The 12568-nt window shown below is 42.0% G+C and overlaps 1 protein-coding gene across 1 annotated transcript; it reads left to right on the top strand.

Annotated features, from left to right (window-relative positions):
• The first annotated feature begins 11516 nt into the window (after window positions 1-11516).
• LOC149460652 (uncharacterized) lies at window positions 11517-12205 on the top strand. The gene has a single exon (XM_089679413.1). The coding sequence runs from the start codon at window positions 11543-11545 to the stop codon at window positions 12203-12205; it is 663 nt and encodes a 220-aa protein (XP_089535539.1). The 5' UTR covers window positions 11517-11542.
• Window positions 12206-12568: the final 363 nt, after the last annotated feature.

Here is a 12568-nt window from a genome sequence, read left to right as displayed (position 1 = left end):
TTGTATCTACCTTACAGAGATACCAGGGACGTTCAAAAAGAACTAAAAAACGTAAGAAACAATAAACCTAACTCTTATGCAACCAACCGTTTAAGATTTTTCTATCTGTATTAAAATATTTTTTTTAAAGACACAGAACACAAGATAAAAACAAAATACATAATAAAACAGAGACCTCCAAAACAGATCTTTTTGGGTAGAAAAATGCAAAAATACATCCTAAAGTATAAGAATATCTATCAATCCACTGATAATGAAGATGTTAGACATACATGACAAGGATGTAATGGTCACAGAGGAATGGTGGTGGAGATCTCTCACAGTAAGAACACTTCCTTGAATGGTTCTATAAATAAAGAATGAATCCTGGAGGGAATAAAGCTGTAAAGCAATAAATAATATATAAACTGGGCCATCCACTTCATCCATAAAGACATTGTGATTGAAGATCTTCTAGATCACATAGAAGGAGGACTCATCCATGATTTCATACATTTGTTTGGAAGGATAGAACAATCCTCAGAAGGGAACATGTAGGATGACAGGAAAGGCTCCTGACTGGTGAGATCCTCCAAACATAATGATGACATCCATGAACTGGAGCGAGCTCGTTGGGGTGATAAAGCCAATCTGGAAACACTGTGTAGACGTTCTCCAAGAACTCAGCACACTCCAGGTGTGGAGAAAGTCTCCAGGTGGGTTTAGCCTGTCATTTATCATAGGTAGGAATGTCCACACATGGACTTCCACAGGGACCCCCGAGACTACATATAGAACCTGTACAGTGTCCCCTGTAATGAACTGCTTCCCACCAGGCCTATAGCAGAATGACAGCTGAGCGGGATCTCTCCCATCCTGGGTGGACATCATATGAAGTCCTCCAAGTCTAGTGGCTCTGTTGTATCTTGATATGTCACCTGCTGTGTCCACCAAATGATAGATCATTGTACCAAGCCAGCCCAGTACCATGTGATTGCTGTGACCAATCACAGTGATCACATGACAGTTGTACACAATGAATAGCTTTCATTCATAGCCATCCATTGTGTACTATTGTGATGGTCTCTGTGATTTGTCACTGGCTCACTACCTCTACTGGAAATGTATTCCAAGCATCTACTACGCTTTCAGTAAAATAATACTTTCTGGGATTAGTTGTGAACTTTCCTCCAGTTAGTTGGAGGTCATGTCCTCGTGTTCTTCATTTTGGATTCCTTTTGAATATCCTGCCCTCCTGAACCTTATTCACTCCCTTGTTGTATTTAAAGGTTTCAGTTGAAAGGATCTAGAGAACCTCCATTGTGTTGATGTACGCCATTTTAAGTAATAAGTTAAGTTTTTGCAGATATATTAGAAGTTTAATGGAACTGTTTTAGTTTGCTGAAGGATGTATCAACAAAAGATAACATGACCCTGAAGCTTTCTTCGCCCGGCTATTTCTCAGAAAGCTAGCAAAAACAGTTTATACCAAGAAATGTATATGTCATGTTTCATGTAGTCAGCTCATGATGGAAACTTACAAGTTACAGTTTTAGAACTCGCTCCTCCCCCCTTATTATTTCTGTATCCTATATAATCTTAGTAATGTCTAATAAACTTTGAACATCTCTGAACATAAGCTGCCGTTATTTCCGTGGTAAATGGGTGTTCCCAGAATTCTGCTGATAAACCAGGAATCTCTCCACAGACCGGGGATCTCTGAGGGGATAAGAAAATCATCCTTTCAGCTGGGGGCTCATCCGGGATGACCACCCACCTCACTTGGTAAGTAAACCTTTTGTCTTTTTATGACTAAAAGCTCTTTCTTGCCCTGTGTTGAGGGAAGGTCTTGAATCATTCTGTATTGTCTATATAGACCCGTGATAACATGTAACTGCTTTTGGTAAAGCAGACATAACTCTTTGGTAGAGTTACAAAATAGTGCACTATATATATATATATATATAAAAAAGAGTGTTTTTGGTAAAACACAGATTGTTCTTTGGTAGAACATAAAATAAATTGTTCTTTGGTAGAACACACTGTCCTTTGGTAGAACATAAAAGAAATTGTTCTTTGGTAGAACACACTGTCCTCTGGCAGAACATAAAATAAATTGTTCTCTGGTAGAACACACTGTCCTTTGGTATAACAGTGAAGAGATAACTTTTGGGAAGTTATCAAAAGGTTAATAAGTCTGTGGAGCAGATTCTTGTTTATCTTTTGCTTTTTCTTTCTGTTGCGTAGAAGTATAAGATAATTTGTTGTGTGGAACAAAATAAGATTATAAAAAGGTAAGATAGATAATCTTATCTACTGTCTAAATATGGGTCAAGGAGGTAATTACCCACCAGGTCCCCCAGAAAAGGGAGAAAATTGTAAGGATTATGTTGCTAGAGTTTGTGGAACAGACTATTATTTAATAAATCCCTGGGTGGATTGTATGGCAGGCTGGACAGAAGCTATGGGGAGTACAGACCCATTCCCAAGAAAGGGGGCAAATGATCCTTTCCATACAGACATGGTTAAGGGATTATGTTTGGGGGACAAACAAGCCTTTCCTTGGTATGAGGGGGACCCACAATGGGACCAAGTTTATATGAAGAAAGGGGGAGAAAACTGGTTAAAATGGTCACCATACTGGGTTGATAATAGCAAGGGAAAGTTCAATTTGATCTTCTCTTTAACACAAAAGAGGAAAATGAAATTGGATACATTAAAAATATGCCAGGAAAAGCATCAATCTGAAAAGACATGCAGACCCAAGATTGGACTGAAAACAGTTCAGACACCAACCCCACCCCCTCCGTATAATATATATCCTTCATTAAGCAGTCTTAAAAATACTGCTGATGATGATTTTTTGATCAGTTTGGGGATGACTACTCCCCAGCCTAATGCCCCTCCAGCCCCTGCCCCTCCGCCACTTCCCATCCCGGATCTATGGCCAATACAGCCAGGCCCCTCCACTAGACCCAAACAGATCATTAATATAAAATCACCAGACAAAGAGGGTAGCCAAGTTCAAGGCATCCTTACGGAAAATAGTGACGACAAAGGAGAGTTGGAATACGAAGAACAGGGACAGGTAAATATATTAAAATTACAGAAAAAGGATGGTCAATGGAGAAGAAGTGACACCAGTCATAGAAAGGGCAGAGAGGTGGAGGAATTTAGAATGCAGCTTAGATCCATGGATAAGAAACAAGAGGGAAAAAGAGAAGATGAGGGGGCCGTAGGAGGAAAGGAGTTGGCTATATTGACACTACCATTTCTCACAGCAGGAGAACTAATTCTAAAAAAACCCATAGAATTAGAAGATATTAATAAGATTGTTAAACATTGTCCCAAGCCTACAGTATCTCCTGGAGGTACACTTGCTTATTTAAAAAAGGTATGTTTGGGAAGAAATTACACGCAGGAAGATATGAGATTGATCATTGATGGTATTCTGGGAAATAATCCAGCTTGGGATTGGATAAATGTAAAAAGCATTAGTCACATAGAACCAAGTAATACACAGGCTACTGCCTATAACTGAACACCACAGAAGGGAGAGAAACTATGTGGGGGGAGCTTGACACAGAACTAAAAAGGGTTTTCAAGAATAAGGCTTCCCTCCCTATTGCTACAGCATGTAAACAGAAGGCAGGAGAAACTGTATTAGAATTCTGGAAAAGGTTGAAGGATGTCTGGACACAAGAAGCAGGACTGGCTCTAACTGGACAGTTAAGTCCATTGATGATTCAGACATAACAGGTCTTAAGCCAGAAGCAGGATTAGTCGTGAAGCAGCAGGTCTCTGACTGGGCAACTAAAACTGTTGTTGAGTTTCAGACCTCCCTTCACGAGAAGGAGGCAGCGGGATGTTTAGATATTGTAAGAAAAGAGAAGGTTAATAGTAGTAATTTCCAAAGTGACCCCCAACAGGGAAATCAAGGGCAAGGACAAAGAGGAAGAGGATGGTATAGAGGTAGAGGAAAAGGAGGATTTGGCAGGGGAAGAAGTAACTCTGAACCTCACCAAATCCCCGGAAGAACTGGATGTTTTAACTGTGGAGGACAGGATCACTGGAGACATAACTGTCCGTATGAACCTTCCTCCTCCCAGGGACAGCCACAACAGCACAAACAGAGATACCAACCACCTAATGCCACCACCACCCCCCAAACACCACAGGCACAGGCACAACCCCAAGATATCAAATATCCAATTCAGTGGGGGCCACAGCAGAACCAGAGACCATAGGGATGCCTGGAAGGTGGTGTCCTGGCATTTCCATTGGTTTCTTCATCATACAGGCAGCAGCCCCTCATTTATTTACAAATAGGGGGGCTGAAGTTCCATTTCTGATTGATTCTGGTGCCACATCTAGCAGCCTGAGTGAGGAAATGTATCATGGGGAAACTACAAATGCTGAACCTTCTATAGGAATAAATGGGATACTAACAAAAACCCTCAAGACTCCCCCCTTGCCCGTTTCAGCCCTCACATGGGATGAGGCCATCACTTGTCACAGTTTCAGAATCATTCCAAGTTGCCCTGTAAATTTGTTGGGAAGAGATCTTATGTGAATTTTAGGGATTTCTCTGAGAGTAACATCAGAAGGAGGTATTGTTGCCAGATCCTCCAAAGTACCCATTATACCCACCTATTTCAATGATGAGAGTCATCCCTCACACATTACACCCCCTCCTGATACACATCCAGTCTGGGCCACAAATTCTATGGATGTAGGATTAATTTCATGTACACCATACACAGTCACACTCAAGGAAGGGGCATTGCCCTACAAACAGAGGCAATACAAATTGTCACCAGAGAAGGAGGAAGGGATTGCTCCTCTAGTGGAAAGATTTTTAGAAACCGGTATTTTAGAAGAAACGGTTTCTCCTTACAACACACCTATCAATCCTGTTAAGAAGCCGGATGGCTCTTACAGGTTTGTACAAGATTTGAGGGCCATAAATAATTTGGTGGTTCCAATAGCCCCAATAGTGCCTGATGTACCATCACTCCTCACCTCCATTCCGTCCGATGCAGAATATTTTACAGTGATTGATTTAACAAATGCATTTTTTTTGGTTCCTGTGGACCACCAGACGAGGGCGCTATTTGCATTTATATTCTGAAATTGCCAGATGACCTGGTGTAGAATGCCCCAGGGCTATGTAGATTCGCCTGCAGTCTACTCACTTGCCCTCCAGACCACACTGAGGTCCTGGACCCCTCCCAATGGTTCGGTCCTCATTATATATGTGGGACCTATTGATTTGTAGTCCAAGTCAGGCGGCCAGTCAGGAGGATAGTTGGTCTCTGTTAGAATGGTTGTCAGGGAATGGTCACAAAGCATCTAAAAAGAAACTGCAATGGTGCCAAAAACAGGTTGAATACCTTGGTGTTACTCTAAGTCATGGTGAGAGGAATGTCAGTCACAAAAGAGCTGCGGCTCTCGTGGGTCTGCCCCGCCCACAAACAAAAAAGGACATGCTAACTTTTCTTGGTATGATTGGTTACTGCCGCCAATGGATACCTGATTGTTCATTCTATGATCACACTCTGAGGTCTGCCACACTTTCAGAATCACCTGACATTCTCACATGGTCAAATGAAATGGTTGATGCCTTTGTGTACCTGAAGAATGCTATGGTAACGGCCCCTGGTCTTGGACTACCTGACTATAAGAAAATGTTTCATCTGTATGCGGGGGAAAATTGTACAACCATGGCGGGGGTCCTGGCTCAGGAACATGGAGGCAAGCTCCGCCCTGTAGCTTTTTTTTCCAAAGTAGTGCCAACTCAGGTTCAGGGCATGCCTGCTTGTCTGAGAGCTGTTGCATCGTGCGCAATTCTGGTGGAGATGGCTATTTCTTTCACATTGGGACATGAAACTACCCTACACACCACACACCAAGTGTCCTTACTACTGAAAAACATACACACTCAACACATGTCAGCACAAAGGTTGAGCGGATATGAAGTGATTCTTCTATCTGATCCCAACTTGATTATTAAATATTCTTCAGTAAATTCAGGTCCTGCTCCAATTTTGAATGCCCTATTGGGGCTAAAGGGGGAACAGGATGAAGTGGCACCAGAACACAATTGTATAACCCACATACAGCAAGACACTTCCCCTAGGTCCGACATGTCAGCTGTGGCTCTTGATGGGGCCCCAGATGTGTTTGTAGATGGCTCATGTTCTAGGCCAAATGATAGTACTTACCATGCAGGATACGGCATTGTGCAACTTCCTGACAAAATACTCGAGGCAAAGCCAATTCCATATCAGTCAGCCCAAGCAGCCGAACTGATTGCCCTTACAAGAGCATGTCAATTATTTGCAGGACAGGACGTCAACATTTACACAGACTCCAAGTACGCCCATGGTGCTGTACATGATTTTGGGGTCATTTGGGAGAGAAGAGGATTCATTGCTGCTGATGGCAAAACCATATCTCACTCTTCTTTGATATCTGATCTACTCAAAGCCATACAGTTACCAAAAACATTAGCCATTCTCCATTGCAGGGCACATACAAATCACAGAGATCATATTGCCAAAGGAAATGCATTAGCAGATAAGGTAGCAAAGGAAGCCGCATTACAACAGGTGGCCAGTGAGCAGATGCCTTTGCTCACTTCAGGCATCACAACCACCCCACATGACCAGATGTATGCAGATTTACAAAAATTTGCTACAAAAATCGATTTAGCAGACTGGAATGGTTCTGGAGCACAACTAGATCCAGCTTCTGGTCTATTGTGCTTAGAGGGGAAACCATGCATTCCCATGTCAAGTGCCCCACTGTTCATCGCACAGTACCACGGTCTAGGACATAGAGGATGGAAAACGACATGTGAAACATTATTGCAGGATTTTTACATTACAGGTCTATCTAGGTTGGTGAAAGAATATGTTTCCAGGTGCATTACATGTATAAGGAACAATCCACAGAACCCAAAGAAACCACAACACCAGCATCTAGTGTACCCAACTACACCTTTCACCCATTTACAAATAGATTTTACCCACATGCCAAAAACAGGACAGAGGCAAGAGTTTTTGTTGGTAATGGTGGATATGTTTAGCAGATGGGTGGAAGCATTTGTCACTAATAAAGAAGATGCGCAGACTGTAGTCAGAATTCTTACACAGGAGATAATACCCAGATGGGGATGTCCGCTGCAGATAAATTCTGATAACGGACCAGCCTTTGTGGCCAAGGTATGTCAAGATTTGGTAAAAGTACTTAAGATAGATTGGAAGTTTCATATTCCCTATCATCCTCAAAGTTGGGGTATAGTAGAAAGGATGAACAGGACGATTAAGGATAAGTTGAGGAAGGCCACTGGAGGAACCTATACCCACTGGAAGAAGATGTTACCTGCAATTCTAGCAGAGGTAAGAATGACACCTAATAAGACTACAGGGTTATCTCCTTTTGAAATATTAATGGGAAGACCGTTCCCCACTCCTTGGGCTAGACAGCCACTTATGTTAGAAAGAGGGGACCTTGACCTGGTACAACAAGAATATGTGAAAAAATTGATTCAAACTTTAGATCAGATTGAAAGAAATGTTGCTCGCACTTCTCCTTTATCTTTTCAGGAACCAACACACCTTTTCCAAGTGGGAGATGTCGTAGTGGTCCGCCAACTCGCTAAAGACAAGAAGCAAGGCTACCCCTTTGGACCACCTACTACGGTGATAGCGGTTACCAGAACGGCTGTTCTGGTGGAGAATTCCCAGTCCTGGATCCATGCTAGTCGAGTGAAGAAGGTGAACCAAACACCTGAGAAACACGAGATGGAAAAAGGAGGTGAAGTATGAGAGAAAAATCCTCGAAGAGTGGGTGAAGTAAGTGAAAAAGGCCCTGAAGATGAAATTTTTTACTGCCCCTCATGGTGTTTTGAAACTCTGGGTCCTATTGGGCACACTGACTGCTCTTTTTCCTGCCAGTATGGATCATAACTAACTGTATTTATCACCCTGAGGACTTGGGCCTAATAAAAGGTATCTGTGGTCAAGGACTAGTTTTAAATGAGACCCAGATAACCAAAAGTGAAAGAAAGTCAAAAAGAAAGTTTTGAAGAGAACAATCCTTTTTCAGGAAAAATGTTGATGATGCAGTTTAAATCTGCTTATGCTCAAAAGTCAGGTTATGATAAATGTTGGATCTGTAGTAAGTTACATCCGAGCACATATGAAATTCCTCTTCTGGCCGCTCCAGTCAAAATATTTTTGTTAATAAAAGGGAATGTAAGTATTGGTTTGACCAATATTACTTCTAATGCCACCATATCTTTTCCAACTCTGGGAGTCACTCAACTCCCCGATTGGTGTTTTAGACTGGGGAATACTTCCCACAAGGGAAAGGGAATGTGCTCTCAGTCCATATTAAACATATCTGATCCTGGAAGGAGGGATGGAACTTCTTCTGTGAAACTCTGGCAAGTAAATGGTAAAACCCTGAATGAAAGTTTAGAAGGGATACAAGATAATGTGGGGAAAACTATGTTTGGAAAACTTCTTTTTTATTTTACACTTGTTGTCACCCCTGAATTTCATTCTGCAATACAAAAATTGCCGATCTCCTTGGGAAACAATACCTATATCTGTTGTGGTAAGATCTGTTACCCTTGGATACCGAGTAATGTCCAGGGCTGGTGCTATGTAGCCCAATTAGTGCCAATTATGGCAGCTATAGACCAAAAGGAACACCAGGTAAAAGCCAGTACATACCCAAAACACCAACTAACTCTAAATAATTACACAAACATTATTGATGATATACTGGAGAGGAACTCTAAGGACATAGGGTTGCTAAATACTGAGACCAGAGCTATTAGAAAACAGCTGGAGATGCAAGAATTAGCTATTGAAAGTATGAGTGCTGCTCTGACAGGTTTGTGTGAGATGACAGAGGATTATGAATGTTGTACTTGGATATATAATACCACAATGACTGTTCCAGATTATTATGAAATAATAAAGCAACACAGGGAACAGGTAGATGGTTTGATGGAAGAAGCTAGAGCTATAGGAAAAGATGGATGGACTTCTTTTGATTGGCTAGGATCAGGATTTGGTTCCATCTTTTCATGGAAGAAAGGTATCGCGGTAAGCATAGTCATGATATTGTTTTTTGTTTTATCTTTATATCTATGTTTTAAATGCTCATTATATTGCATTGCTAGAGCTACCAAGCCGCAGAATACAAATGAAGGTTATCTAGCTATGTACAGAAAGATGAATGAAGTAAAGAATTGAGATCATGTTCATGATCTTAGAGGGGATTGAAAGGATCTAGATAACTTCCATTTTGTATTATGTACGCCATTTTAAGTATTAAGTATTAAGTTAGCTTTTTGTAGAGATATTAAAAGTTTAATGAAACTGTTTTTGGTTGTTCAAGGATGTATCAACAGAAGCTAACACGACCCTGACAATGTCTTTGTCTGTCTGTTTTCCCTAAAAGTTAGCCAAAACAATTTGTACCAAGAAATGTATATGTTATGTTTCATGTAGTTAGCTCATGATGGAAAGTTACAAGTTACAGTTTTGAAACTCGCTCCCCCTCCCTTATTATTTTCTGTATCCTATATAATCTTATTAATGTCTAATAAACTTTGAACATCGCTGAACATAAGCTGTCGTGATTTCCGTGTTCAAGGGGTGTTCCCAGAATTCTGCTGATAAACCAGGAATCTCTCCACAGACCGGGGGTCTCTGAGGGGAAAAGAAAATCATTCCTTTCAGTACATTACATACTCCTGACCCCTGCACTATATACTCTATGTTGTACATTACATACTCCTGACCCCTGCACTATATACTCTATGTTGTACATTACATACTCCTGACCCCTGCACTATATACTCTATGTTGTACGTTACCTCCTCCTGACCCCTGCACTATATACTCTATGTTGTACATTCCATACTCCTGACCCCTGCACTATATACTCTATGTTGTACATTCCATAGTCCTGACCCCTGCACTATATACTCTATGTTGTACATTACATACTCCTGACCCCTGCACTATATACTCTGTTATACATTACATACTCCTGACCCCTGCACTATATACTTTATGTTGTACATTACATACTCCTGACCCCTGCACTATATACTCTGTGTTGTACATTACATACTCCTGACTCCAGCAATATATATCTATGATGTGCATTACATACTCCTGACCCCTGCACTATATACTCTATATTGTACATTACATACTCCTGACCCCTGCACTATATACTCTATATTGTACATTACATACTCCTGACCCCTGCACTATATACTCTATGTTGTACATTACATACTCCTGACCCCTGCACTATATACTCTATGTTGTACATTACATACTATTGACCCCTGCACTATATAATCTTTGTTGTACATTACATACTCCTGACCCCTGCACTATATACTCTATGTTGTACATTACATACTCCTGACCCCTGCACTATATACTCCATGTTGTACATTACATACACCTGATCCCCTGCACTATATACTCCATGTTGTACATTACATACTCCTGACCCCTGCACTATATACTCTATGTTGTACATTACATACGCCTGACCCCTGCACTATATACTCTATGTTGTACATTACATACTCCTGACCCCTGCACTATATACTCTATGTTGTACATTACATACTCCTGACCCCTGCACTATATACTCTGTTGTACATTACATCCTCCTGACCCCTGCACTATATACTCTTGTACGTTGCATCATTCTGATATTATATAGTTCAAACCTTAGGCATCCTATATAAGTTGTACATTACATCGGCCTTACTTCTGTTCCCCCCCCATTTCCTCCCTGCTGGACATATCGGATGATGTGATTGGAGCACAGACTTTTACATGGTGATAATAATGTGATAACATCCTCCAACTTTGGACCCTTAAACAGAAAGTGATAATGAGGGAGGAGTCAATACCCCAATGATGGTGGTCTTCAGGATCAGTCCAGTCTTCATCTTGGTTGTTCTCCCCCCATCCTCACTCTCTGACCTCTGGTGTCAGAGAATCCTATGACATCACACTGACCTCACAGCTCCTCCTCCCAATGTCCCTACATCCAGAGTCAGAGAATCCTATGACATCACACTGACCTCACAGCTCCTCCTCCAATGTCCCTCCAACCAGAGTCAGAGAACCCTATGACATCACACTGACCTCAAAGCTCCTTCCCCCAATGTCCCTCCATCCAGAGTCAGAGAATCCTATGACATCACACTGACCTCACAGCTCCTCCCCCCAATGTCCCTCCATCCAGAGTCAGAGAACCCTATGACTGTCTCTGTGCTGCAGACACAATTTATGTATCATTATTTCCTCACTCTCTGACTAAGGTCCATGAATAAAGAAATGACCTGGTAGGAGATCAGAGGAGCCATTTCCTAGTTCCCTTGAGGGTGGAATTTTAAGTTCCTCAGAGACCAAGCTTCCTGATGTGGGTGGAGTCCTGGTTTGGGGGAACCAATCCGCTCCTGTCTAGTAATCCTCTTTGTCTTTGTATTTTAGTCCATGGCCGGGAGATGAGGAAAACCTCCGAGGATTGTCTCACTTTGTCTCCAGACTGGAAAGTAGAAGATGAGGACATCACACAGTATAGTCCAGGAGAAAACCCGACTCCCTCCAATGTCCATCCGGCATCACCCAGTGTAGATGGACCATCGGATTCCTCGTATCCTGAGGAACCTCAGACTGTGCGGGACCGGGCCGGCCTTCCAACAGGGAAGAGCTTCTCCTGTACTGAGTGCGGGAAATGTTTCAGTTATAAATCCCATCTTAATGTGCATAAAAGATCTCACACGGGGGAGAAGCTGTTTTCCTGTCCTGAGTGCGAGAAATGTTTTTCATGCAAGTCTCATCTTTCCATACATCAGAGATCTCACACGGGGGAGAAGCCGTATTCCTGTCTTGAGTGCGGGAAATCTTTTTCTGATAAGTCCAATCTTTACACACATCAGAGATCTCACAAAGGAGAGAAGCCATATACCTGTTCTGAGTGCGGGAAATGTTTTTCACAGAAGTCCAGTCTTTACAGACATCAGAGATCTCACACGGGGGAGAAGCCATATTCTTGTCCTGAGTGTGGGAAATGTTTTTCACGGAATTGGCATCTTTCCAGACATCAGCGATCTCACACAGGGAGAAGCCACTTTCCTGTCCTGAGTGAGGGAAATGTTCCTCACTGAAGTCCTGTCTTCCTGTACATCAGGGGTCCCACACAACCCTGGAGGTGTATTAGTGCCTTGAGTGCGGGAAATGTCTTGCAGATGAATGTTGCTGGACATCCCAGCTCTCATGTGGGGAAGAAGCACACCCTGATATACACCTCAGATATACTCCATGGCTGATCTTCATCATGGAAGAAACAGTCCATAAGGAGATGAGAGGCCCCCAAAGACATGGATGAAGTGTGGGACCGGGTTCTCCATTGATAGCAGGAGAAGAGTAAAAATGGAGTCCTGCCCTGTGATTGGCTGAGTACATTTTGTGGTGGGAGATTTCACAAACACTTAGAGGCCTGTTTAAAAATAAATATTTCTACCTCCTGT

The sequence above is a fragment of the Staurois parvus genome, unplaced genomic scaffold (assembly GCF_062004578.1).
Source record: "Staurois parvus isolate SC_StPar_1 unplaced genomic scaffold, SC_StPar_1.0 ptg000223l, whole genome shotgun sequence".
Taxonomy (NCBI): Eukaryota; Metazoa; Chordata; class Amphibia; order Anura; family Ranidae; genus Staurois; species Staurois parvus.
Note: the sequence above shows the minus strand (reverse complement) of the source record. Positions and strands in the feature narration are given on the sequence as shown.

Coding starts and splice junctions, on each gene's coding strand:
- LOC149460652 (XM_089679413.1), top strand. CDS start 11,543: ATGAGGAAAACCTCCGAGGATTGTCTCACTTTGTCTCCAGACTGGAAA.